Here is a 26,424-nt window from a genome sequence, read left to right as displayed (position 1 = left end):
GTTTACTACCACCATGTACACTGAGAAGTACTTTAATTAACCGATTACACATTTTAGTACATTCACAAAATATTACTGCAAAGACATGAAGGATGGTTTCATCCGTTTCATAGTTGTAGTGCAACACGACAAAGAGAGAGTTGCATTCAAGTGCTTGTGGGAAACTCTAGCGTCGGTGAGTTGGTTCTTTTACTGAACTTTTGATCCTTATGTCCCAACATCCTGAAATATGTCAAGCTACGGTAGCAACACCGCATCACTTCCTCATGACTTCAGAACCCTGGCTGTGTAAGTTTAAACGTACCTATCGGATAAAAACACTTTCCCCCGGTCCAAAACAAGCACCGTTGTGTTTTTGTTTTTTTATCTTGATGGGACTTTGGGTTTGAAACTGGAAATGGAGACTCAGCTCAGAGGAAGCTTCAGTTTTGACTGGAACGAACGACACCGAGGGTCAAACACTGGAGCCAGAGGCAGCGGCCACTCAAGCAGATCAAGCAGCTTCTGAGGGGAATCGATGACCGTCTGATGATGGACTCTGTGCCTCAGCTGGACTGTTGTTGTTTTACTTTAAGAGGGTGAACTCTTACTGATTTGGCTGAAGACTGTGGAAAAAGGAGCACGCTGAAGCTGCAAAAGCTCAAAGAGCTGCTGAGGCGGTTACATCTGCAGGCTAATTGAAAAAGCCTGAGAAAAGAAGCCGCCGGAACACCTATTTCTGTTTCTGCACTTATTCTGCTACGCGGAAGCTTGTTAAGTATAAAGGGCTTTTTCAACTCGCCAGCCATGTGCAGGGATTTTATTTATGTCTTTTCTCTGCCAAAATTACCTCCCAACCCCCCTTACACACACACACACACACACACACACACACACACACACACACACACACACACACACACACACACACACACACAGTCTGCGCTATGTCAGAGTATAGGTGATAAGAGACATAACACACACCTACGAGGAGTGTCTGTGTGTTGTCTCGAGCACTGAATGAGGCCTATTATGTGTTATTATGTTATGTTATATTATTATTATAATTATTATTTAGTTTTTTGTATTTGTTTTTTTTATTTCTACATAAATGATATAATTGTTTTTTTTTTGTTTCCTTCTTTAATTATCATCATTATAATTCTTACAGCATCGTTGCAGCATATATGTATTACTACTGCACCACACACCCATAGACTACTCCTCCCTCCACAGACCAGCCTGTCCAGGATAACTTAACACGGAGACCATTGCCTCTCAAACACTCAAACATGCACACAGACACAGTTCCACACATTGGTTCTTCAGAGTTGTACCTTTAAAGACAGCAGAATACTTGCACACCATGCAGGGAGGTGGTGTTGTAGCTCTACTGTTATTAGGCTGAAGGACCTTTGATCACATTCCTGTCAGCACACATCCACCCTGCTGGACCTCCACGCTGGAGGTTTCCTCTGACTCTTATCTTCCTTTAGGAAAGAGGAAAAAGAGTGAAGTTACAGGAAGACATTAAGATTAAACATTCTCATTCATTCATGGTTAGTCACATGATTCATACCCATGTAGTGCACGCTCTCTGCAGACAGTCAAAGTTTGGGTGGACTTTTCATTTTGCTGAAAACATTCATACACACACACACACACACACACACACACACATCAGTGTGAGCGTGCACCGTAGAATTGGTAACATATGCATTTGCGTAAAGCGAAAGTTCTGCTGGGGAGGAATGTGGTTGAAACTCCAGAGCCCTCCAGGGGACCTCTTGTGAGTTTATCTATCGTCCGCCACGTCAACACAACGCTGCTTCTCAACGGCCCCCCGAGTTAATGCAGCAGTTAGCCCCGAGTAACCTGTGCGCCTGCTCCCAGAGGAAGCCAAGGAGGAAAACTCACACCGCTAACAAGCAGAGCAGCACGAGGCCCGCGGAGACGGACTGGGCCTCGTGCTGCTCTGGATCGAGGCCCCTCGTTGATAAAGTAACAATGCGTCATATTCACATTGGAGCACGGCCCGGAGCCTTCCACCGTGGCTATCGCCTTCCAACATGAACCTCGGTGACGGAGCAACCCTATAAATAACAGTCTCAGTTACTGTCGGTTGCCCCGTCCTGGTCTTTCAGCGAGTATTCCCACCGGTTGCATGAAAGATATTCCGCTGAGATTCCGTCTACACCAACGTCTGGTTTCCCCGTCAATCCCTCAGCTACCGAGACAGAAAGAATGAAACCACAGTTTTCTTTGTCGAGGAAGTTCGGCTCAGAAAGGAAATGCAACGTAAACACTTTGTTTGTCTAGTTGTTTTATTTTACAAACGTAAAAGCCTCAGCCGCTGCTATCAAACAGTAACCATGTTCAGAGAGCTGCTGGTTAGTGTAAATATCTTCGGAGGAGGGAACATGTTCTCTGTGCTTCATTGTCAAACACAGCAGCTGTGAATCAGAGGTCCTGTGAGTGTTGAACCACTTCATATCCAGATGTTATTTCATAAGATAATCACACACAGATATGTGATGCTTTGACTCGTGCTCATCTTCCAGGAATCAGGGGTGAAGAGGTGTCAGTATTACACCGAGTCCCTTCGTCACTGCGGTGACTCCATGAAGCAGGAACGGTGCAGAACGAAGGTTTACTCCAATAAGAGACTTTGAAGGAGTCGTGCTGCAGTTCATTCTCATCTGGAACAGAAGAGACCTCCAACCTTCATTCCTGCCTCCAAGCCATCGACCCCGGCTGTCGCATTAAAGTTACCAATTACCTCAACAAGATCACTGGTATAGAGTGGTCTGCGCCTCGCTTCAACATTTTCAACCAGAAATATCCATCAGTGATGGGAACGTGCTGAAACATCGAGGTTCAAAGTTCATTCTTCAACAAGAGCAGCTGGTGGTTTGTTAGCAGCGTTTATTCAATCATATCTTAGTTCACCAGTTTTCATGGAATCTGAGATGTTTTCTTTAGCTGGATGAACTTTGACGCCGTCACATGATCGGAGGCTGCTCTGAAACAGTTTGTTTAATCAGCAAATAGCCGTCCGCGGCTCTCACAATGCCCATAGACGTTAACGTCAATCAGCCACACAATGAATAGATAATCTGAAGAGAGATACTGAATGTAAGTAAAGGGTCAATCTCATCCCTCCATCGAACGGTCCAGAGCACAACGCTTACACTGCAAGCCACATGGCTCAAAGGATGGCAGTGACTTTGGTCACCACTGGATGGACTTGTACTAGTCTTTCTAGTCTTCTGATTACTCAAAGCACTTTTACAATACGTCATTCACCCATTCACAGCAATTTGGGGTTAGGCGTCTTGCCCGAGGACACGTCGACATGGACTAGAAGAGCAGGAGATTGAAGGACGACTCGCTCCAACTTCTGAGCCGCAGTCGCCAGACACAAACATCTCAACGCTCACTGGATGGATTGCTGAGAAATTTGGTACAGATGTTTATGGTGCCCAGAAGATGAACTCTTATGACTTTGGTGATTACCTGAATTTCCCTGAGTGACACCATGACTTTCAGGTTTGTGGTTTTGAGTGAAATTATCACCAGACTAAAATTCTAATTCATCCAGTACTTTGGTTTACGACTAAATACTTCATTCCAATTAAAATCCACGTAGCAGGATGGTCAGAGCTGAAACACCTCCATATAAACCGACATGCCAGGGACACTATGGTGACCTCACCACCACAATCACCATTTGGTTTTGACGAAGTGGAATGACCAGAGAAAACAGTTCAATATTAGCATGCTGGCGCTAGCATGTAGCACAAAGCTCTGCTATGCCTCTACAGCCTCACAGACCTGTTAGCATAGCTGTAGACGCTAGGAACCAGCACAGCAATGAACTACTACTACTTTCTGTTGCCAAAAGTTTGGTTTTGGTCAATAAAGCTTGAAAGAAATGCATTTGAATTACAATAACCTGCAATGGTTATTGTACATACATGACAGTTATGTACGCATCACTCATGTTGTTTCTCTTTGAGGTAAAGGAACGCTGCGGCACTTTAACACTTTAACCATCGACCAACCGGCACCCTGCTGTTCACTCAAACACCACAGCAACAGAAGTTTAACTTTTTCAACTCTTGTTTTCAGACCAAGTGTAGCTGGATGTGTGTGTGTGTGTGTGTGTGTGTGTATATAGTCTGCTGCTGTGTAGAATCTCTAACAACACTTCCCGTTTCCACACAGTGAAGCTGCTAAACTAGCAGTGAGTCCCAGTAAAGACAGACCTTTCTTCCATAAACTCCTCACAGTCCATCAGTCAGGGTGTTTCGGTTTCCAGGTCCTGACAATATTTCACACATTCCATCGCGGTGAATCACTGTAGTCCTTTCTCAAGCTGTTTATCTGCAGCATTGCAGCGACGACGTCCTGTATTTACAACATGCAAATTTGCCGTAGCTTACCGCCTCTCTTAGGTCGGTTATTCCCACGTCAACAGAATAAACGGCATTTGCCGCGTTCGACTTCGCAGAATATCAAACCAGAACGACATCCTCCTCTTTTATTCATAACTTTATTAGGAAATTTTACAGAAGATCACAGCATCAGTATAAAACATTTTGTTTCACAGTGTTTCACAGAAAGACTTTTAAAAAAAGCAATAAGAACAAAAACACTGAAACATTTAACAATCCAAACATCTCTTACAAAATGTTCTTTGGTTCTCTTTTCCTTCCAAGAGTTGCAACATCAGAGCATGTGAGGTCCCACGTGGGCCTGGTGCTCATCTGTATCAGCTTCTGCACCCACAACATATGGGTTCATTCCCTTTGAGTGTGTGTGTGCGAGTGTGTGTGTGTGCGAGTGTGTGTGTGTGTGTGTGTGTGTGTGTGTGTGTGTGTGTGTGTGTGAGTCACCAACTGCTCGATGGAAGAAGAAAGTATTACGGACTGAGGAGTGACTATTGCCTCACTCTGCCTGAACCGGCTGGAGGAGTTTTTCCGAGAAGATCCCAGAGTGATGTTGTAGATCCCTGTGCTGGTTCCAGCTCTGCTCCCTGATCCCCTTCACCAGGCCGTCCTGCTGCGAGACAACGCACATTAGAACACGAGTAAGATCTCGAGGAAACAAATCCACCCTCTGACCCCATGCTTTTTGAGTGAGGGCTTAGTGCTGCTGTGATTTCCTGCTTTCTAGGGTCCGACCATGAAATCGTGGGTTGTACTCTTACTATTAGGACTCTGAATGGTACTGAGAGTCTCTGGCTAAGAGTCTCCTCTGCTGAGACAGACGGTCCTTTGATAGGGAGCACTTATTTCTGCAGCTAATCTGATGATGGCCATGAAATCAGCGTTATTCATTTATTTAATTTGGTGCCAAACTAATGTCCAATACCAATGAATAACTCTCACAGCTAAGATCCAAGTTCACCATCACTGACATCTGACGGTGAACGTGGAACATCTTCAGTGCTATTGGATCGCTTCTATCTGGGTTAGGGTTATTTGGGATATTTTGTGAAAACAGCTCCTGATTTTTTATTTTAGACTTTTGAAACATTTCCTGCTGTCAGACTCCATTTCAGTACCTCAGTGTGACGCTACCACAGGAAACATCTGAAGTCATCACTCAAAGAGAAACAGAACAGATGTGATGAAAAGTGCATCAGCAGCAGGATGCATACAAGGCTCCAACAGAATAGAAGAAGAACAGACCGACAGGAGAGTGTGTAATCGTCTTTGTCTGGAGTTGCTAAACAAGAGAACACAAGAACGCACACAAACCTCTAGAGTGTCAGCGAGCACCAGGATGACGTCCCCCTGTTCAAAGTGGAGCAGGCCATCTTCAGACGCTGCATGGCTCTCTACCGCCACCCCCTGGTGTGAAACAAGTAGTTCACTTTAGAAAGGTCAGCTCACCTAAACTAGTGAGTAACAGTTGCAGGTTTGAACTTGAAATCATGTTTTCAAAAATCTATGCTAGTCCAATTATGTAAACAAGCATTAGTCCGTCTGTTGAAGTGAAACGGTGCAAAGGAGGAAATAACACGTTTCATCTGACCAACGAAAAGTTGAACTCATTAGCAATAAAACACACTGTTGCTCAATAACACACAGTCGGGGGGGTTTCCAGCTCCTTGCTTTGGAATCACCAGTAGCTTCTGGTGGCTAATGTTAGCTAGCTAACGTTGTGACTCTTTCTCTCTACTTGTGCTGTTGTTACACAACATTAAACTGCAATGAGAAATATACTTGTTTGTTTCCTTTAAAAGAGAGGGAGCTGAGAAAGTCAATATCAATCTCATGTTAGCTTAGCAAAAAAACCAGAGGCGGGGGAAACAAGCCAAACCTGGCTATGTCCTAAAGATGTAGCATCTTGTTTTAACATTTCTGTTTGTGTATGGATCACAGATATGAGATACAATATGCTCATTAGTGAGCTTTAAAAATGTGCTAACAGGTTTCATTTTAAACTTCAGCCAGGCTAGCTGTTTACCCCCCGTGTCCAGTCTTTATGCTAAGCTAACATACTGACTCCAGCTCTGTACTAAAGGGGAACTCCACCAGTTTCATACATCAGTGTGTCTACGGGTCTTGGGGAGTAGCCTACTACTGCATATGTGAGAAAGAAAGTTGTACAAAACTTTTAAAATGTAAAAAGATCTTTGGAGTTAGAAAGAAATGAGCACATTGTGTTGTGGGTAATGTAGTAGCTTTTGACTGAAGGAATACAAATGTATTGAATAAAAAAGACAAAGTCAGACAACATTATACGAGTACAATGCTAAATTGGCGAGTACTCTTTTAAATCATAGCTATGTACCTTGTAAAGGAAGCCTGGTGGATTGTGGGAACTGGAGTCATCGGTCTCCTGTTGGACCGATTCTTCATCCTGCTTCTTAGCGACTAAGAGCGCGGGTCTATCTGTGCAGCGGAAGGAGATGCGAGGGGCGGGGACCGGTGCAGGTTTTGGCCCTGCCTCCTCTGGTGCTGGGTCACTCACATCCTGCTCTGGACTCTCTGGTGCTGGGTCACTCACATCCTGCTCTGGACTCTCGGATGCTGGGTCACTCACATCCTGCTCTGGACTCTCGGATCCTGGGTCACTCGCGTTCTCCTGCTCTGGACTCTGCAGGGCGCTATCTGCAGAATCACAGGGATTGGACACTTCCTGACTTGCAGCCTCTGACTTTGGCACACCCACCACAGGGTCGTCGGACTGGTTTGTAGCCGGGTCGGCTTTTGCCTCCACCTCCTCCGGACTTTGACTCCCTTTGCACCGGTCGCTGGTCTCATTGTCGGACACCGACCGCCTCTGGGGCGTGTTGGCGCCGCTGGAGCTGAGATCGGAGTCCGACGAGTTGACGTCTTTGGACGAAGCGCTGCTTTCTTCTGGCAAGCCGGTTTCCTCGGAGGTGCTTTGAGTTTGTTGGACGGGCGAAGAAGGCTCGACGTCTTTTCCGTTTTCGGTGGAAGGGTGGATGGAGACGTGGTCGGTTGGGAAAGCTGTATTGCAAGGGATGGGGTTGGAGATAACCAGGGACTTTCGCTTCTTTGACTTGCTCGTCATGCTATTTGAAGAAGATAAGAAAAGATGCATGAAGCATTTTATAAATCTACCTGAACAGATTTATTAATACTCCAGCATATTGAACCAAAACACGGCGGATAGATAGTCCTGTGTAGTGGACTCACTAGATGAGACCACAGATGAAGAAACAGTGCCCTACCTGTTCAGACCCTTGACGATGAAGGCTTTTCCCGAGTGTTGAGTCTCCAGTTTCTTCATCACATTGTACAGCTCATGGTTCAGCTGCAACACAAACACACAAACTAAATCACACACCGTGAACATTAACTCAAGATGGAATGCAGTTTTCAGGGTCAGTAATTCACATGACAAGTATGAGAAGCGTCATATCTTACCACGCTCATTTCCTTATAGAAGACATCTCTCAGGTTGGATACGTTTTGGAACACCGTCACATAGCAACCGATCCGGCTACAGACACAAAGACCGCTCTCAGTTTAGATTCGGTTCATTCACACGCTCTTCTTGAGTGGATTACAAATGGAGCTCAGTTAAGGTGTCTCACACACCTTCTGGAGAAACGTCTGCTTGGACTAATTCCATTTGGACACTTTTGCAGTCCTGAATGCACATTTCATGCTTAAAGCTTCTAGTCAGGAATAGTATAACAGCTCCTGTTAATAATGTTCTTGCACGTTTTGTTCAGATTAAAGTGTCAATAGAGAGTCTCTATGCTATAACTTACCATTATGAAGTAAATGTTGATTGCACAACTGTTGAATAATACCATTTAGAATGGTTCCCTATCAGCCTCACTTTCACTATACAATTCTGTCTGCCACCGGGTGCGACCTCCCGGGAAAATGAAGGCTCCGTTTCAACCAAAACAGGAAGACGACAGCTTTGGTTTTCCCCAGCAGCAACTTGTAGCTACCCCAATTTACCAAAGATGGAAGTTACTATCCCCAGTGGCGTAAATGGCAGACGGTGAAATAACCGAAATGACAAAATGCAGTGTGTCCTGTGCAGGTTGAGTTAGTTTGTTTCATTCTCATCTCACTCTCCACTCATTTCCTGTAATATCTCCACTGTCTGCCATCGACTACCAGCATAGAATCTCACAGAAAATAAAAAGACATTTTCTGCATCACTTAAATATGACATGTTATAGTAGAATGAGCATGCTTTCAGAGTTACTGTTAGTCAATATAAGGACACAGTTCTTAAAAGCTCTATCTAAATTATGATAAACATAAATTGCTTATTCTCACATATTGCATGTTCCTAATAACCGAAGTATGTCTGGAATACCCAACAGGACACATGGACGTCAGCATCTAACGTGTTTATTCCTACAGTGATATTCTACCTTCACTGTTCTTATCAGTGTTATATCTTTAGGACCGTGTTCTTTTCAACCATACCTCTGATAGAGAACAGGCAGCTCCTCCCTCAGCTCGTTATTTAATTCCTCAAAGACGCTCTGGGTTTTGTTGAACTCGTCTTCCGCCTGTTGACGAGAATCCGAAATTAGATGACTTTTGAAACCACTCTTATCAGCCAACACTCGTGTCACATCGGCATTTCTGTGCCATGTGAAATACCAACGCTACCTTTGCTATTTTGGCCTCATCCTTCTTCTTGGCACTCTGTAGCGCTTCCAAGTGGTGACGCGCTGAATCGTAGTCCACCAGTTTGCGACCGCGTTTAGATACGCGTTCCTGAAACACACACACGAGTTTCTTAATGTGGTTAATGAGGATGAATCAGACTGCTGTTACCTAAGAGGCCCAAAAGCCATTCTAGCACATGCATGCAGTTTAGCAGGAACCGATTCGGGTTCAGAAAAGCGTTGGGTTACCTTGACTTCGGGGAACTGGCTCGTGTAGTTCTCCATGGTGCGCACGATCTGGTCACTGAGCTTCTCTTCGTAGTCGTTCCACAGCAGGTCTTCACTCTGAGAGACACAGTTGTTATCACATCAGTGCAACTGTCTCTAAATACTGAACATTATCTCAGCAAAAAAAGGGATGTGAATATGTTGTGCAATGTATCACAAATGTGTTTTTACTCGAGGCTTCATAACAGCTGTCCACTAGCCAATAAACCAACGTCGCCATGACTACGTCCACTTCTTATATAGAGTCTATGGTCACAACCCACGGCGTCAACGTGCCAATCGATTTCTCTCGGACTTTAATCACGGATGTGCAGCTGACAAATCAGCATTAACTGCATGATTCTGTCACGTCAATATGAACCACAATCTCTGAGGAATGTTTCCGACATCTTGTTTAATCAATACCACGAAGAATTAAGCCAGTTCTGAAGGAAGGTGGTCCAACCCGATCCAAGCAAAGCGTCCCTCGTAAAGACGTCGCCGAGTGTATTTTCATGGTTACTTAGATCAAGCTTCTTTCAACCTGCTTGGTGAAACCAAACATTTCCTGGAAATCAGCCCAACCTGCTGAAGTAAGGTGATTTTATCAAACCTTCTCAAAGACACATCGTGGACGTACTTCTGTGATGACGGCGAGGTCCTCCACTCCGTTCCAGTCTGGTTCGTAGACGTCTCGCAACGTCTGCGACAGACGCTTGGACGTCTCATGCACGGCTGTGGAAAGGAACAGGAAGTTATAGGACAATACAAGAAAAGAGCAAATCATCATGAATTTATCTTCCAGCATCAGCAGCACAGTCCATTGTGCTCGTATTGTTTTAAAGGGTTTGTAGCACTGTTGCTTCACCCACACAGAGAAGGTCAGAACAACACTGGTTTCCTGGACCGGAGCTCACAATGCAGGGGCAACAGCTGACAACACCAGAAACGCATGAACCACAGACGCGATGCTGCGTTTGCCATTTCCACCGCAGGATTCGTACAAGACGGCAACGCAGACGGAATTGCAAAAGTCAACACGGGGTCCGAGAATAGAAGAAATCCACTTCCCCATTATTCACCGAATCTCCTGCACAAAGGGTGGTGTTCTGTTCAGCACTGTGCTGCGTGTGTGTGTGTGTGTGTGTGTGTGTGTGTGTGTGTGTGTGTGTGTGTGTGTGTGTGTGTGTGTGTGTGTGTCCTACCTTTCACTGCTGCATGGTGGGCCTTGACATCTTTAAACAACCTGCTTCCATCCATCTGTGTGGGACACAAAGCGCAGAGAAGTCAAATTCAGCGACGCCCAGAGAGGGCAGCTCTGTGGACGACCCGACCCATTTGTGCTTCGTCATTTCCTCTGAAACCTCGGCGCGCTTCTGTTCACGGTGCAACCTTTTTCTGCACCAAGTTCAGAGCAGCGCAAAATAAATCAACAATCACTTCATTTGATGTGCACTTTATTGCCTTTAAATTAAACTTTTCATTTGTAAAAAGCAATATTAAGTTAATTCCTCTGTCCAACGTTACAGTCTCACTTTTCAAAAGACAAAAAGGGGTCAAGTCGATGTTGGTAAACCTTAAAACGTATAGTTTCCTGAATCTGAGCACACACACACTCTCATGTATTGTAGTATCAAGGGTAGTGCCTGTGTTTACCCAGATATCTAGAGGAGACAAAACACACAGTATTTATGCAGAACTGATGAGAAAAGAAGAAGGTGGTACATCTCGCTTCAAGGGTTTCCTGTCAAGGCCGACCCGACCGTCGTGGTCTTGTGGGTTGGCATCTCAGCAACGGGAACCAAACACACCGCCCTAGTTTCTGAAGACTCGGTGGCGCCCCGTTTAACTGGAGGCGTTAGTAGGAGCACAGTAGGAATGAAGCGAAGCTCCCCTCTGTGAACGGCAGAGGGGGGCTGCCGCGTAGAGAGACCACGTAGAGACCACGTAGAGACCATGTAGAGACCATGTAGAGAGACCACGTAGAGAGTAGAGAGACCCCGTAGAGACCCCGTAGAGAGACCACGTAGAGAGACCCCGTAGAGAGACCCCGTAGAGAGACCACGTAGAGACCACGTAGAGACCACGTAGAGAGACCATGTAGAGAGACCACGTAGAGACCCCGTAGAGACCACGTAGAGAGACCACGTAGAGAGACCACGTAGAGAGACCCCGTAGAGAGTAGAGAGACCCCGTAGAGAGACCACGTAGAGAGACCCCGTAGAGACCACGTAGAGAGACCCCGTAGAGAGACCACGTAGAGACCATGTAGAGACCACGTAGAGAGACCATGTAGAGAGACCACGTAGAGACCCTGTAGAGACCACGTAGAGAGACCACGTAGAGACCCCGTAGAGAGACCACGTAGAGACCATGTAGAGACCCCGTAGAGACCACGTAGAGCGACCCCGTAGAGACCACGTAGAGAGACCCCCTCACATTGTCTGTGTACCTGTTGTTTGTTGAGGCTCTGGAAACACATCTCAAACTGCTCGTCCTTGGTCTCCATGGTTTTGCCCAGTTTTTGAAGGACCTGAGGGAGGACGGCAGAGTCAGTTTCACACAGGATAGACACAGGTTCCATGTCATGTAAGCATACATGATGACTATAGCGCCTCAATGATTAAAGAGGAGCTCCACCAACTCAACTAAGTCTGCAGGTGTTGTGTACTACTGCATATGTTGAGAGGCTCCATTAGCCGCAACAAGCGGAACGCGTCCGAATCTCTGGCCAAACCGCTGGCAGTCCAACTGCATTGTGGGTAATGTAGGCACCATGTTTTGACGAGGAAGAAAGAATGCTTGGACCTAAATAAAAAGACGACATCTCTGGTTCTGCTGCATCGATTTTGATACTTTTTATTGTCATGACAGTTAAAGGAGCGTTTACTCTTTAATCAGCCAGGCCAATAACCAGATCAGCACATTGCAGATACATCGTATCAGTGTAAATGTCAGCCGGTAGGAAGATGTGGGATAGAAATGCCTAAAGAGACGTTAGGGTCTCCATTGTCAGGCCAGCAGGAGTCAGCGGTCTAGCAGTATTAACCATTACAGATTCATGGTCCACACACAGTACCACATACTCCTATGCCTCCCTGAAACTAGTACGTGGGCCTTCACAGTCCACTGTGGACGCAGCTGTTTCAGAGCCAGAATGACCTTCAACAGGCTCTCAGTAGGTTAATATGATCCATTGTTTTTCAGGATTACAGAGCAAAAACTACGGGCTTCGGTCCTGCAGAGCGCACGCACACTGTAGCTGCTGTTTGGAAGGTGGAGCAGTGAAATCAAACGAGTCAACTGCAAACTAGTGAGAAAAAGAGAGGAAGTGCAGAGTCAGGAAGTGGCAGCTTTTCGTGCAGCGGTTAACAACACTGCGACGCTCAGAAAGACAGGGAAAGTCCTGCTGCTGGTTTATAAATAAGAAAGGCCGATCATCTGAATGTAGCCTGTTGAAAACAAAGGATGCAGGTCACTCCCTGAGTAGACAGGTCTGCTCAGGATCACAGGTTCTTACTCTTTGTGACGTTATCTTTATCCTCTCACTTGGTGCGTTGAGCTACAGCTCGGTACGGAGCTAGATAACGGGCCTGTAGACGGGGAGAGTAACAGAAGCTTCAAGGGGACGAGTTATTCCTTCTGACTCATTGGTCATATTTCTACTAAAGCACATAAAAGCTGCATGTGTTGAACTAATCCTCTCTGAATGAGCAGCTGGCCTCCTTTGTTGTAAATCTACAGCTGGAAACTAACCCCCCTCAGACATGCCTCACATCCTGATACCTTTAGGACCCTTTAGAGGCCCTTAAAGAAGGTCTGAGCTGCTCCAGCAGGCATCTAATGAGTTAACACCACAGCAGGATGAGGCTCTAAGAGGTCACCTCAGCTCTCCTAATGACAGCGCTTCTGGTGAACAGGTCTTAAGTCAAACAGGAACTTAACACTGGAGTGCTCTGGCTCACCTTCTCCTGGGCTCGATTCAACGACTTCTGGACCCGTTTGGCGAGGAATCCGGCTCCAGCCTGGAGGTTCGGGCCCATCTTGTTCTCTGCCATCGTGAACTTTTCTCTCTCTGTGTTTCTCCTCACTAAAGTCAGTCCTCCTCCCACTCTTCTGCTTCCTCTTGAGAAACTGCTTCGCAGCAGCTTTGCTAGCGACTTAAATTCAAGGCGGCGACGGAGGAGGAGCAACGATGCAAAATCTTGACTCAGACACACACACACACACACACACACACACACACACAGACACACACACACAGACACAGACACAGGCAGTGGTAAACCGAGGAATGAAGTTCTTCACATCGTCAGCTGCTGGAGGGAGTCTGCTCTTGCTCACGCTCGTCCAGAGTCACCGGAGCTCTCTCTGCGCGTCCCGACCTGTCGATCAAACATCGCGTCACACTGTTGCAAAACTGCGCTCCGCTCCCCGTCGGGTGGAAGGTGGAAGTCATCCAACGACGCTCACCTGAGAACGATGTGAGTAGATTGCGTTCACGGCGATGACGCACACAGGGAGCCGCGGATCAGCCGTCTTCACACGTTTAGGTGTTTGGTTTGAGTCCACAGATAAAGTATTACACAATAGCACTTTGTATCAAAATGACGTTTTGATTTATATGTATTTCATGTCTGTCGTACTGATCAGGCATCAGCTGGTTGGTGAAGTGAGCTACTGTTTGCTGAGTTGGCCATTGTTGACGCTTCCGCTTCTCACAATCGTGATATGACTAACATGCATGTCCCAACCCAATGTGGCCCAACACTGAGTAATAACATTAATATTTCATGGATTTGTTTTCATTATGTAACATAGAAGTTACCTGTGTCGTTAATCATTAGCTCCTCATCCTCCTGATACAATCATCGTATGTTGACGATAAAAAGAAGAAGAAAAGAATGAGGCTCAGGACTACAGTTCATTATATATAAAAACAACAATCAACAAGAATGTAGGCATGGGTGGGTCACAGCATGGGCCTAGTTACCCTAGAGGTCAGGGTCCCCCTGAGCTCCACCTGTGAAATATCACTGAATGAGACACAACATGACTACAAAGAGACACAGCATGACTACAAAGAGACACAGCATGACTACAAAGAGACACAACATGACTACAAAGAGACACAACATGACTACAAAGAGACACAGCATGACTACAAAGAGACACAGCATGACTACAAAGAGACACAACATGACCACAAAGAGACACAGCATGACTACAAAGAGACACAACATGACACAACATGACTACAAAGAGACACAACATGACCACAAAGAGACACAACATGACTACAAAGAGACACAGCATGACTACAAAGAGACACAACATGACTACAAAGAGACACAACATGACTACAAAGAGACACAGCATGACTACAAAGAGACACAACATGACACAACATGACTACAAAGAGACACAACATGACCACAAAGAGACACAACATGACTACAAAGAGACACAGCATGACCACAAAGAGACACAACATGACTACAAAGAGACACAACATGACTACAAAGAGACACAGCATGACTACAAAGAGACACAGCATGACTACAAAGAGACACAACATGACTACAAAGAGACACAACATGACTACAACAAGTCACATCCTACTTGTAGTTGTCATCTGGGTGTCTTACTACAGGATAGGAGAAGGACCTCTTTCTTGTCTGTGCCCAGAGGCCTATTGTCTCGTGTCTGTCCATGCCTATAAAGGCCTCTCTATTGACTTCAATGGCATTTCCAGGAAGGCCTGGGGAGGAGATGTATGCAGGGAGATACAATTTACAGAGAACATAACTGAAACGTTAAATGAACAAATCCAGTAATACAGGGGGCGACTAGTTCACTAGGCTAAGAGGGTTGTCTGGGAACTGGAGGGTCGGCAGTTCGATCTGGGACGTGAGCTGAGTCGAAGTGTCCGGCTCCCCGGGCGCCTGTCGCAGCCCACTGTTCCCTGGTACAGGGATGGGTCAAGTGCAGAGAAAAATTTCCCCCTCAACGGGAAAATATAGTGTAATAAATAAATAAATAAAATAAAAATAATATGAAAAAAAAATAATATGAAGTACAATGTGAAAACATTTACATGACAAGAAATAAAATGGAGATTTGTTCTGTGGTCAGTCATAACTTCCTTCGGTGATGTAGTGGTTCTGGTGATATGGACTCATAGTCCCACATCATCCATGCATGGCTTTATGTTGTACACTTAAACGATTTAGAGTACAAGTAGTAGTATTTTGATACTGATGTTAATTAACCTGTTTCTTGTGAGTGCCTCGTTATAAAACTGCAATGCTAATGCTGGAGAGCTGGAATAATTACTGACTCAAATCAGAACCCGGTTGATTGTCGAGTAGGTTTAATGTACAAGGATCAAGGCTCCGCTCTGGTGTACTGGTGCACGACATAAACACAAAGAAAATTAAATAAAAAATAAAAGTACGCACAAAAATCAAGAAACAGGAATATAGAATCAAAGAAAATAACAATAAAAATACAACAAATACTATAACAAATATGTACAATATATCTATAATATATATATATATATATATATATATATATATATATATATATATTATTAAAATGTACTATGTATCTGAATTAAAATTAAACCTATATCGAGGAATATGATGAAAAAAGTTTAACAAAAAAAGCGTGTATGTAAATTAGATTGAAAGCTGTGTAGTCTTAGCAGTTGTAGTTGTGTACAGACTGTTCAAAGGGAAAGTACTAGTAGTATTATGACGTATAATGTCCCCATCACTGTTACATAAAGTACATAATAAGTGATAAGTGTTGAATCACCTCAGGTAAAGATCCATTCAGTGTCTCCAGATCACAGCAGGTCTACAGTACAGCAGACGTTAATACACCGTGTACACCGACAGATGGCGCTAGATAACCAACTAACGCTGCTAATAACGCAACGTAGGGATGTTCATCTGGAATGCTCTGAGCTCCCTCACTGTCAATCATTTATCAATATTAAACTCATGCTCCGTGCTCCTCTTCGCCTCACCAGTTTTACATCATTTAGGACTGTCTGTCTTCCAGAGGCGCGTGTAGGCCCGTTTGTTTTCATCGCCGTGTTTCGATCTAAACACGCGCTTTATTAAATATCAAATATTGAATACTGTGGGTTCAATCGGTGACAATAATCGTTATTGCGCGTTCACGGCATGTAAATAGGCGACCCTTGTGACGTTTGTGTGGATTTGCGCGTTTTGGTGCTCGGCGTTGCCCGCGCGGGTGGCGCTCCTCCTCTCGACCACGATGAGCAACGAAACATGCGGCGACCGAGGTGACACAGATCGAGCGCACCCAAAGCAGCGAGACAAGAAACGGTGAAAGGCGTTTGGCGGGTCCGGTAGACGAGCAGCTGACAGCGGAGGGAGAAGAGCCGAGGTCGACCCCGCGGTTCATCGGTGTTCTAGTGTTGTTCTCCTGGAGAACGAGCCGAGAGACACTCGAACCTTCACTCAGAGAGACTCACTTTAACTCCAGGTGTCTCCGTGTTCACTCGTCAGCCGTCTATCGAAGCTCCGCGCAGGCGGACGGAAACAGCTCGACAATGCCTCCCGTCGACACCGGGAAGAACGAACTCAAGTCTCGGATACAGCAGCTTATCGACTCCAATCCGGTGATGGTGTTCAGTAAAAGCTACTGTCCGTACTGTGTCAAGGTAAGGCGGTGCTTTCACGTCGAAGAGCCGGTTCGGAAACTTACCATCTTGTCCCACGAAGTGCTCGGGCTCCGTCTAATCGCTGGAGTTTCGGGTTCTTACTGTAAATTAGCCAAATCCTATAAACGTCGAACCGTTTAACGGAGTCCACGTCGGCTCGGTGTTTGATACTACCATGTGTTATATGGTCGCACTTCTTATAAAAGTTCGTTACATAAGTAACGTTAGAGTTCATAGCTAACGTTACGTTATAACGAGAGTCGACAGATTACAAAGTAACGTCAGCGAAGTTACTTCTATTTAAAGTGTAGTTTGTTGTGACGTTAAGTTAGCTAACCGCTGTGTGCTGGAGACACGGAGGGTTAGCTAACAATGAACAACGTGGTTCTATGGAGACGGAGCGGTACCGGTTAGTATTTCTAATATAAAGGTGTTGTGAAGCTGATCCCTAATGTCTTGTTGTGTCTCGTAATGTGTCTCGTGTCTCGTAGGTGAAGGCCTTGTTCAAAGAGCTGAACGTGGAGTGTAACGTGGTGGAGTTGGACCTCATAGGTAAGATGGAGACGTTACTCTACGTTAATAACCCGTCTACAGCTGTGTTACTGTTATAAACCTTTTTAAATACGTTGTCTTGGGTCATTTATTGTGACCTTAAATATGAATGGTGGAGTTTCCTTCACTGTGTGAAGTCCTCCGTGGTGTAGAGGGGACGTTGGTTCCTCGGCCTGTGCAGCAGCTCAAAACCTGCTGAGTCACTCTGAAGACTAACTGGCCTCGCGCCATATCTCCGTGAAGAGTAACCTGTCTCGTGGAGGTCAGCTGTGGGCTGAGGGAGGACAAAGGGATGCTGGTGATTAATCGGGGAATGATTGACGAGCTCAAGAACAGATTGATCAGCACATGTTACAGCTCTGGGACGTGATCGGGCTGACCTCCGGTCCAGATCAGTGTGGATATTATCACTGCTCTGTGCCGCTGGGCCGGTCGACTGGCCCAACCGGATGTTAAACTACATCAGCAGTCCGGTTTGATCCTGTAGTGAAGTGTCCTTGGTGTGAGCACAGACAGACCTGTAGCGGATACACACAATGATGACACATGTTGTGCTGCATCACGCTTCCCCTTTTCTGTTATTTTTGCCCGTTCTTCTGTGTGTGAGCCGTGCTCTGATTACCACATGACGAGTAGACGTGTTGGAGCGGTTACTAGTATTCACTTTGCACTGACGACACATTAACCGTGCGTCCAGAGGATGGAACCAACTACCAGGAAATGCTGCTGGAGATGACGGGGCAGAAAAGCGTTCCCAACGTCTTCATCAACAAGACGCACGTCGGCGGCTGTGACAAAACCATGCAGGTGAGGAGCACCGGCGTGCCGCTGACTGTTGACTGCTCAGAGTCCTTGTGTTGTGCATCAAGTGACTCGTTCACCGGCACCGTGTCTTAATAATAACGTACGGTCACTGCATGATGGACGCACGTGAGCGGCGTGTTGATGTGTTAATGTCTCCGTCAGGCTCATGAAGACGGCAGCCTGAAGCAGCTGCTGAGCGGAGACAACGAAGCGTACGAGTACGACCTGATCGTCATCGGAGGAGGCTCCGGAGGCCTGGCCTGCTCAAAGGTGACACACGGGGTTACCGCCGCCGTTAACCGTTGTCTACAGAAGGGTGTTAGGAAGTGACAGACGTACGTAGCGTGGCAGTAACTCTGGCTCTGTTGACAGGAAGCTGCTATGTTGGGAAAGAAGGTCATGGTTCTGGACTATGTTGTGCCCACACCGAAGGGAACCACCTGGGGTAAGACGCTTCAGGATGCTTCCTCTATGCCCGTGATGCACCGTATATATATGTAAATCCAGCTCCACGCGTTGCTAAAGCGTACCCGCTGTGCCCGATCAGGTCTCGGCGGGACCTGCGTGAACGTGGGCTGCATTCCCAAGAAGCTGATGCACCAGACGGCCGTGCTGGGCACCGCCATGCAGGACGCGCGCAAGTTCGGCTGGGAGTTCAGCGAGACAGGTGAGGGCTCAGAGCGCCGACCCCGGAGGTCGCGGAGGGGGGACGTCGCGCCGGTTTGCCGCGGTAAATCAGAGGCGAGCTCGGTCAACAGTCGCTCGTTAGCGTCCCGCTGATGTCTACTAACGACCGTCTGTCTGCACTCAGTGACGCACAACTGGGACACGATGAAGACGGCGGTGAACAACTACATCGGCTCACTGAACTGGGGCTACAGGGTGGCTCTGAGGGACAAGAACGTCAACTATGTCAACGCCTATGCAGAGTTCATTGACCCACACAAAATCAAGGTAGGTGCCTCTCTGAAGGAACCGTGAATGTACTTTTACAGACGGCGGTGTAGTACCTGCAGTAGTACCTGCAGTAGAGGACTGTTTGGAGGGACGGGAGCAGAGCGACGTACAGCTGTGGAGGTGAAGGTAGACATATCGTCCACAGAGGCGCGTTGCTGGTGCTGCTGTCTGTGTCGGTAGTACACTGACGGTGGATGCGTAGCTCATACATCCCCACTTTGAAGCATCTGAACTCTCCCTTTAACTGCTTCACTTGCTTGGTTCCGGTCTCGGTAGTTGTTACAGATTTCATTTTCCAAAACCTACAAATCTGATTAAGCCGTCTGCTTTTGAAATGTGTTCTATCCTGTTACAGCAGCCTGTTGTTGTTTGTCTTGAACAGGCTTTGCTAATCATTTCAGCCGTGTTGTTGCGATCACATCTCCAGCTGCACCCAAAGCAAATATTTGAGTACAAACCACCCTGCCCATCACTCATCACCACGAGTCATTGTTGTTCTGTGACAGGCGACCAACAAACGAGGGAAGGAGACGCTTCACACGGCGGCTAGGTTTGTGTTGGCTACAGGCGAGAGGCCGCGTTACCTGGGCATCCCCGGAGACAAGGAGTACTGCATCACCAGGTGAGAGCGCCGGTGACACGATGTCAATGTACGGTTATCCTCCGTGTCTTTGGTGTTTGTGCTGCTGCTTTGGCAACCGCCACATGGCCTCATGCTGCTCACTTAGCCCCACAGAACCTCAGACCAAAGGTTGTTGTGACACAACGCTTCCTTCTTCTAGTACGGACTTATGGCTTTTAACCAGAATCAGATGGACATGTGGGAAGTTGTTTTCAGCCTTTGACGTCCTCCGTGTCCGTCTTTGTCCTCCAGCGACGACCTCTTCTCGTTGCCCCACTGCCCGGGTAAGACCCTGGTGATCGGGGCGTCCTACGTGGCGCTGGAGTGCGGCGGCTTCCTGGCCGGCCTGGGTCTCGACGTCACCATCATGGTCCGCTCCATCCTGCTGAGGGGCTTCGACCAGGACATGGCCAACCGCGCCGGGGAGCACATGGAGGAGCACGGCGTCAAGTTCCTCCGCCAATACGTCCCCGTGAAGGTGAGCTGGCCGAAGTGGAAATGTGTAAAACCCATCAAAATATAAGCATGTGCTTTAAGTCATGTGTTTAATTTGACAATTTCAGGTAGAGGAGCTGGAGGCGGGGTCTCCCGGCAGGCTGAAGGTGACGGCCAAGTCCACAGAGAGCGATGAGGTCATCGAGGGGGAGTACAACACGGTGCGTACTGATCCATCTCTCCATCTGTTTCTGTTCACTTTCTTTTTATAGGGAATCCTGAGTTGTGCAATATTTAATAAATACATAGCTGTATGAATAAAAGCTGCAGTTGGTAATGTATTTAAGAAGTAGTTTACTGGTGAGCTTCAGTTGTTAAATGTTATCTCCTCGTTAGGACATCTGGTCTCAGGCCTACACTTAGCCCCTCTTTGCTGCAGGAGGACCTTTAACCCTCGGGTCGTGTGTTTGTCCTCAGGTGCTGATAGCGGTGGGCCGAGACGCCTGCACCGACAAGGTGGGCCTGGACCAGATAGGGGTCAAAGTCAACCCCAAGTGAGTTCACGATCTCTTCTCTTCTGCCTGTGCCTTTAAGACTCTCTGTACAGTCACGGTGACTCGGCAGTTCTTGGTCCCATGGCTCCCTGCAGGGGGGGGTAGAGGACGGGTGTGTCCCCCTCCCCCGTCCAGTGTGTCAGCTGCTTTATAATCATGAAAGGAATTATCTAAGAGCTTTCTACGCTGGTGTCCTGATGTTACTATTATCTGACTTCATTATGTTTCTCTAATCACATCATCAGTTACAGTTAGAAATCTATCTTATCTTAAAGATAAAGTAACTTTTTCACTCATTATTTCAGGTGTTAGAAACATGAATGAAGTCGTCGTCTCTACTTTTTGTGAATGAACGACTGGTTCAGAGACAGACGGGGATTAAGACGGTGTGAGGCCGGCTCAGAAGAGCTCGGCGGGTCACGTGGACCCGGTCTTCTGACCTCAGTAGTGCTCTGGTGGAGCCGGAGGGCTTATCACAATACTACGGTTCTGTTTCTCCACTCAGGCTCCCTTCATTCCAGTCCTCATAATGGACAGACGCTCCTCTGCTGCTTTTTAAATTAGCTAGTTGTCGCCTGACGTCACCGGAACCGAATCGCAAATGCGAATCAGTCCAGAAGCTCTCGGTTCATGTTTCACTAGAACAAAATGTCTCTGGACTCAGACCGATTAGAGCAGCGGAACATGTGAACAGACCACAGTGTAGCAGTATGTTTAAAGAGGGTTTCTCTGTGTCTGAAGATAAAAGAAGTTTTAACTGCTCTACTAAAATGTAAAAAACGTGTTGTTGACCTAAGATCTTTGAGCGAGTCACAAGTTGAGCAACGACAGTAGACAGTTGTCACTGTGTGCAGAGATGAGCCGTCGGTGTATCTGGAGCAGTTCTACATGAGTACGTGAGCTCAGATTGTTCTTCAGATTTTAAAACGTGAACGCTTCGTTCTCCACCGGGCAGGAATGGGAAGATCCCGGTGAACGACGAGGAGCAGACCAACGTGCCCCACGTCTACGCCATCGGAGACATCCTGGAGGGCAAGTGGGAGCTGACGCCTGTAGCTATCCAGGCCGGCAAGCTGCTGGCACGACGCCTCTACAAGGGCGCCACGCTGAAGGTAACGCACACACACACACACACACACACACACACACACACACACACACACACACACACACACTCCCTTCAATCATCACTGAGCATGGCGTGGCGCTTTATTTCCCTAACGAGCGTTTCTCTTCGCTGCAGTGTGACTACGTCAACGTTCCCACCACAGTCTTCACCCCTCTGGAGTACGGCTCCTGTGGTCTGTCAGAGGAGAGAGCCATGGAGCTCTACGGGCAGGACAACCTCGAGGTGACACACACACACACACACACACACACACACACTAAGACTTTAAACGGGTGTAACTGCAGACATGGTGGATGTATATGATTGGACGAGCATTACAGTATATTCAGTGGGATTGATGTTGTTCGTATCTCGTGTGATGCTGCTCTGCGGCTCACGCTGTCGGTGGTCTTCAGGTGTACCACAGTCTGTTCTGGCCACTGGAGTTCACGGTGCCCGGCAGAGACAACAACCGGTGCTACGGCAAGATCATCTGCAACAAGCTGGACAACGTAAGTTCACCTTCGCTCAGTCCAGTTTAGCGGCCTCTTCTCGCGTCTCACCACCGACCGTGTTTTGTTGCCGTCCCACCGCAGGACCGAGTCATCGGGTTCCACTACCTGGGGCCGAATGCCGGGGAGGTGACGCAGGGCTTCGGCGCAGCCATGAAATGCGGCGCCACCAAGGAGCAGCTGGACGGCACCATCGGCATCCACCCGACCTGCGCCGAGGTAGAAGTCGACTCTCGTCATTATAGATGTCAGGGCTTTCATTCCTTCCGTCTCTTAGTCTCCACTCTTTGGTCCCATCGCTGCTTACAGGTTTATTTGATTTATTTTGAAGCTGAGCTTTTGCACTGCAGTTATAGGCATCAAACACACACACACACACACACAGGCTGCGTGGTCCAAACAAAGACGGTGTCTTGGTTACTCGTTTATGGCTCAAAGCCAGCACACTAGTGCACGTGAAGCACACTAGTGCACGTGAAGCACACTCAGTGACATCACATCGTCTGCTCTGTGATGTGGACTGAAGACGTCCTGCTCCCTCACTCAGCCGGTGTGTCTCTCTATCTGTGATACGAGGCTGTTTGTAGAGGCCTCACTTTTATTTAATCTACTCTGATTCTTTGTAAACCGGATGAATATTTCAGTTTGTTCGCTGTGATGCATAATGTGCATCAATTAAGTTAATTGCAGATCTCGTCACACGTTCATCATGTTAATGGAGGACGGTGATAATTGCGGCGCGTTTAGCCGCTCAGTCGTTTGATGTTTGCTCACATTTCCATTTTGTGGTGAAGTTGGATTGAATGAAGGACTCTGAACTTCCTCATGTTGAGACCGCGTCCACGCTGTAGTTTAACAGAACATCTCGAGTTGTGAATTATTTAATTCCGGTTAGCCTTTAAATAGAAAACCAGCTGCATAATAAGAGTTTCTCCTCGTCGTTTCAGGTCTTCACCACGCTGGAGGTGACCAAGAGCTCCGGCGGAGACATCAACCAGGGCGGCTGCTGAGGTTAAACCCTGCTCGTTTAGCGGGCTGCTCTCACGTTAGGACTCGGTCGTCTTTTAGTTCAGCTCACCTCCGGCTGCTCCGTTCTCAGGACAAACCCGACACAGCGGGAGCTTCAGAGGTGACTGACGGAGGCCGAGCTGGTTCTGATGTGAGCGCAGCGCTGCTGAGCGGCGGGGTTACTCTGCTGATGTCCCCCCCACTGGGCTCCACCAGTGTGTCCTTGTTGAGGAGCACCAAACACATGCATGCGTATTCGTGTGTGTGTGTGTGTTTGGGCTGTTTGTGACGTCCTGGCCCGTAACCTGAAATTACTGAGGTGGGCGAGGATCGATGTCCTCTGCAGGAACGCCTGATGGAGTCCGGAACCCCTTCGTCCAATCCCCCAACCTCAAACACTTGTCATTCAGTCGCAGTATACACACTTCCTCTATTATGACAGACAGGGTTTGAAAGGACGCACGGCTCTGGACTTTGGTCTTCTGATGTTTAACCGGGTCTGTCTTAAATCTGGTCTCTGCAGTGCTCTTGCATACATGTAGCGGTCTCTGCAGTGCTCTTACATACGTGTAGCGGTCTCTGCGGTGCTCTTACATGCGTGTAGCGGTCTCTGCGGTGCTCTTACATGCGTGTAGCGGTCTCTGCAGTACTCTTACATGCGTGTAGTGGTCTCTGCGGTGCTCTTACATGCGTGTAGCGGTCTCTGCAGTACTCTTACATGCGTGTAGCGGTCTCTGCAGTACTCTTACATACGTGTAGTGGTCTCTGCGGTGCTCTTACATACGTGTAGCGGTCTCTGCGGTACTCTTACATGCGTGTAGCGGTCTCTGCGGTGCTCTTACATACGTGTAATGGTCTCTGCAGTGCTCTTACATGTGTGTAGCGGTCTCTGCAGTACTCTTACATGCGTGTAGCGGTCTCTGCAGTGCTCTTACATATGTGTAATGGTCTCTGCAGTGCTCTTACATGTGTGTAGCGGTCTCTGCAGTACTCTTACATGCGTGTAGTAGTCTCTGCAGTGCTCTTACATGCGTGTAGCGGTCTCTGCAGTGAGCAGACTTTGGGGTGTTTCTGCCTTTTATCCTCTGAAGTATTGAAACCGTTCTGCTGAGATCAAGAGCCGGGCTCATCCTTTCAAACCTCTAACAGATTGAATTGAATATAAAAAACAATCTGAATTGTTCTGAATGTTGTTTAGAAAGAAAAGACATTTTTACAGGTTTTTACTGAATTAATTTAATGCCGTCTGTCTCATCTCGCCTGTTTGCCTTCTGCTTTACTTGTGTGTGAACGATGTATTCAACCCTCTGAAGGGCTCGATGGTCTTCTGTATAAATGACTTGTTGGTGTCAAACCACTGTAGATTATTCTCTCATGATTTAATAAAGATGAATTCACCTTCACTGTTGTCTCATTCTACCAGCAGAGCAACTTATGTGTGTTTCAACGGCAGTCCAAAAGAGTTAACCGTTCAGTATGTTAAATAATATGAAAATGAATAACAGCAGCAGGAAGTAGCTAGTCTTAAACAAACACAACCGGTTTATCTATTACATTTATATCTATTTTACATCTAATCATTTCAGAATGAACTGGTTCATCAAGTGTTTGTTCCATGATGTCATCATTATGTATTTGGGTTCTCAGCCCTCTCGTGTCTTTAAATGACACAATGCAGGTCTGAACAATGGGTCGAGTGCTGCTCCTCACTGGTACGGTGGAGCCCATTCACCACATCGCAGCTGTGGAGAACATAATGGCATCATTTTCTCTCTGGTCCTGATCGACAGGGTCTGGACTGGTGTGAAGTCTTTGTCGGCTCACATCTGAGAACGCCGTCACCTGCGAACGCTGCCATGGCGACTCTTTGATGGGGTTTATTTTGGACGGTACCCGCTCTGATGGAGGACAATCGAGCTAATGGATTCACTGGTGTTGGTTTCTGTGTTTTTAAACGGCTCGGTTCAAAGCTGCTGTGTGATGCTCAGTGTAGATCATCTACATCCTGACAACCAGAGGAATGAGGGGGGGGGCTTGTTACCAATATACACAAGATGTATATATTAGAGAATAGATTATCAAAATCTTAACAGAGCACTCATTTCTCACTTTCTTTGTCTTCACTGCGTTCAGATGATTTTGCAACCAGCTGTTGTAAAAATGAAATCCTGTCACTGAACCAATGAGGAGACATTTCAGAGAGCTGCACTGCTGGAACAAGAACAAACCCGGTGGACTTCAGTCTGACCTCATGTTACTTCAACCTCCTGGCTTCCCTGTAATATGACCAACATCATGAAGACCTCAGTGACTGTTATAAATGTAGATCAGCCCTCATCAGAGCGCAGCCTGGAGAGTTCAGGAGGAGCTGGAATGAAACAAAGTGTGATTACTGAGAAGTCTAAAGTCAACGCTGTCTCACAATGACTTGCTGTATTTCACAACTCATATCGTCATAAAGCCGCGCTGACGTCATCAAACCCTGCGTATAATATATTGCAGCCGTGGACGAAACATATTGACCGGAAAATTCCTTTGTGTCGTGTTCACTGGGAACGATTAAACTATGAGAAATAATAAATGATTAACTTACATGAAATAATAGGTCTGTGAGGTTGAATACATCACCTCTCATTGGATGTTTAAATTTGATTGATTGATAGAATATTATCTTTTTGTTTAACTGAACTTCTGGGATCCATTGATCCATAATTACCTTAAACTTTATGACTAAAGGAAGAATTAGAATATAGCAAAAACAATGTTCTTATATGATCATCTGAAAATGTAATTTAGTAATACT

The 26,424-nt window shown here is 46.7% G+C and overlaps 2 protein-coding genes across 4 annotated transcripts; one reads left to right on the top strand and one right to left on the bottom strand.

Moving 5' to 3' along the window:
* Window positions 1–4,515: 4,515 nt before the first annotated feature.
* bin2b (bridging integrator 2b) lies at window positions 4,516–13,717 on the bottom strand. 2 transcript variants are annotated; one of them, XM_068711831.1, is made up of 12 exons: window positions 13,336–13,717; window positions 11,823–11,903; window positions 10,576–10,630; window positions 10,011–10,105; window positions 9,353–9,448; window positions 9,105–9,212; window positions 8,916–9,001; window positions 7,887–7,962; window positions 7,691–7,773; window positions 6,784–7,531; window positions 5,745–5,837; window positions 4,516–5,043 (listed from the first exon to the last, which is right to left on the bottom strand). In XM_068711831.1, the coding sequence occupies exons 1-12, from the start codon at window positions 13,426–13,428 to the stop codon at window positions 4,930–4,932; spliced, it is 1,728 nt and encodes a 575-aa protein (XP_068567932.1). In that variant the 5' UTR covers window positions 13,429–13,717; the 3' UTR covers window positions 4,516–4,929. The 2 variants fall into 2 exon arrangements, with proteins under 2 accessions (XP_068567932.1, XP_068567933.1); XM_068711832.1 differs by having other exon boundaries at window positions 4,516–5,040.
* txnrd3 (thioredoxin reductase 3) lies at window positions 13,686–25,024 on the top strand. Of its 2 annotated transcripts, none has more exons than XM_068711830.1 (16): window positions 13,686–13,854; window positions 17,561–17,621; window positions 18,319–18,428; window positions 18,588–18,695; window positions 18,798–18,870; window positions 18,973–19,092; window positions 19,237–19,379; window positions 19,889–20,004; window positions 20,257–20,482; window positions 20,568–20,660; window positions 20,917–20,993; window positions 21,949–22,105; window positions 22,237–22,344; window positions 22,518–22,613; window positions 22,698–22,832; window positions 23,561–25,024. In XM_068711830.1, exons 3-16 carry the CDS (start codon window positions 18,342–18,344, stop codon window positions 23,621–23,623), a joined length of 1,602 nt encoding a protein of 533 aa, XP_068567931.1. In that variant the 5' UTR covers window positions 13,686–13,854; window positions 17,561–17,621; window positions 18,319–18,341; the 3' UTR covers window positions 23,624–25,024. The 2 variants fall into 2 exon arrangements, with proteins under 2 accessions (XP_068567931.1, XP_068567930.1); XM_068711829.1 differs by lacking the exon at window positions 13,686–13,854 and adding an exon at window positions 16,671–17,069.
* Window positions 25,025–26,424: the final 1,400 nt, after the last annotated feature.

The sequence above is a fragment of the Cebidichthys violaceus genome, unplaced genomic scaffold, assembly GCF_023349555.1.
Source record: "Cebidichthys violaceus isolate CVI_PGR_0920_01 unplaced genomic scaffold, fCebVio1.0.p SCAF_17, whole genome shotgun sequence".
Lineage (NCBI taxonomy): Eukaryota > Metazoa > Chordata > Actinopteri > Perciformes > Stichaeidae > Cebidichthys > Cebidichthys violaceus.
Note: the sequence above shows the minus strand (reverse complement) of the source record. Positions and strands in the feature narration are given on the sequence as shown.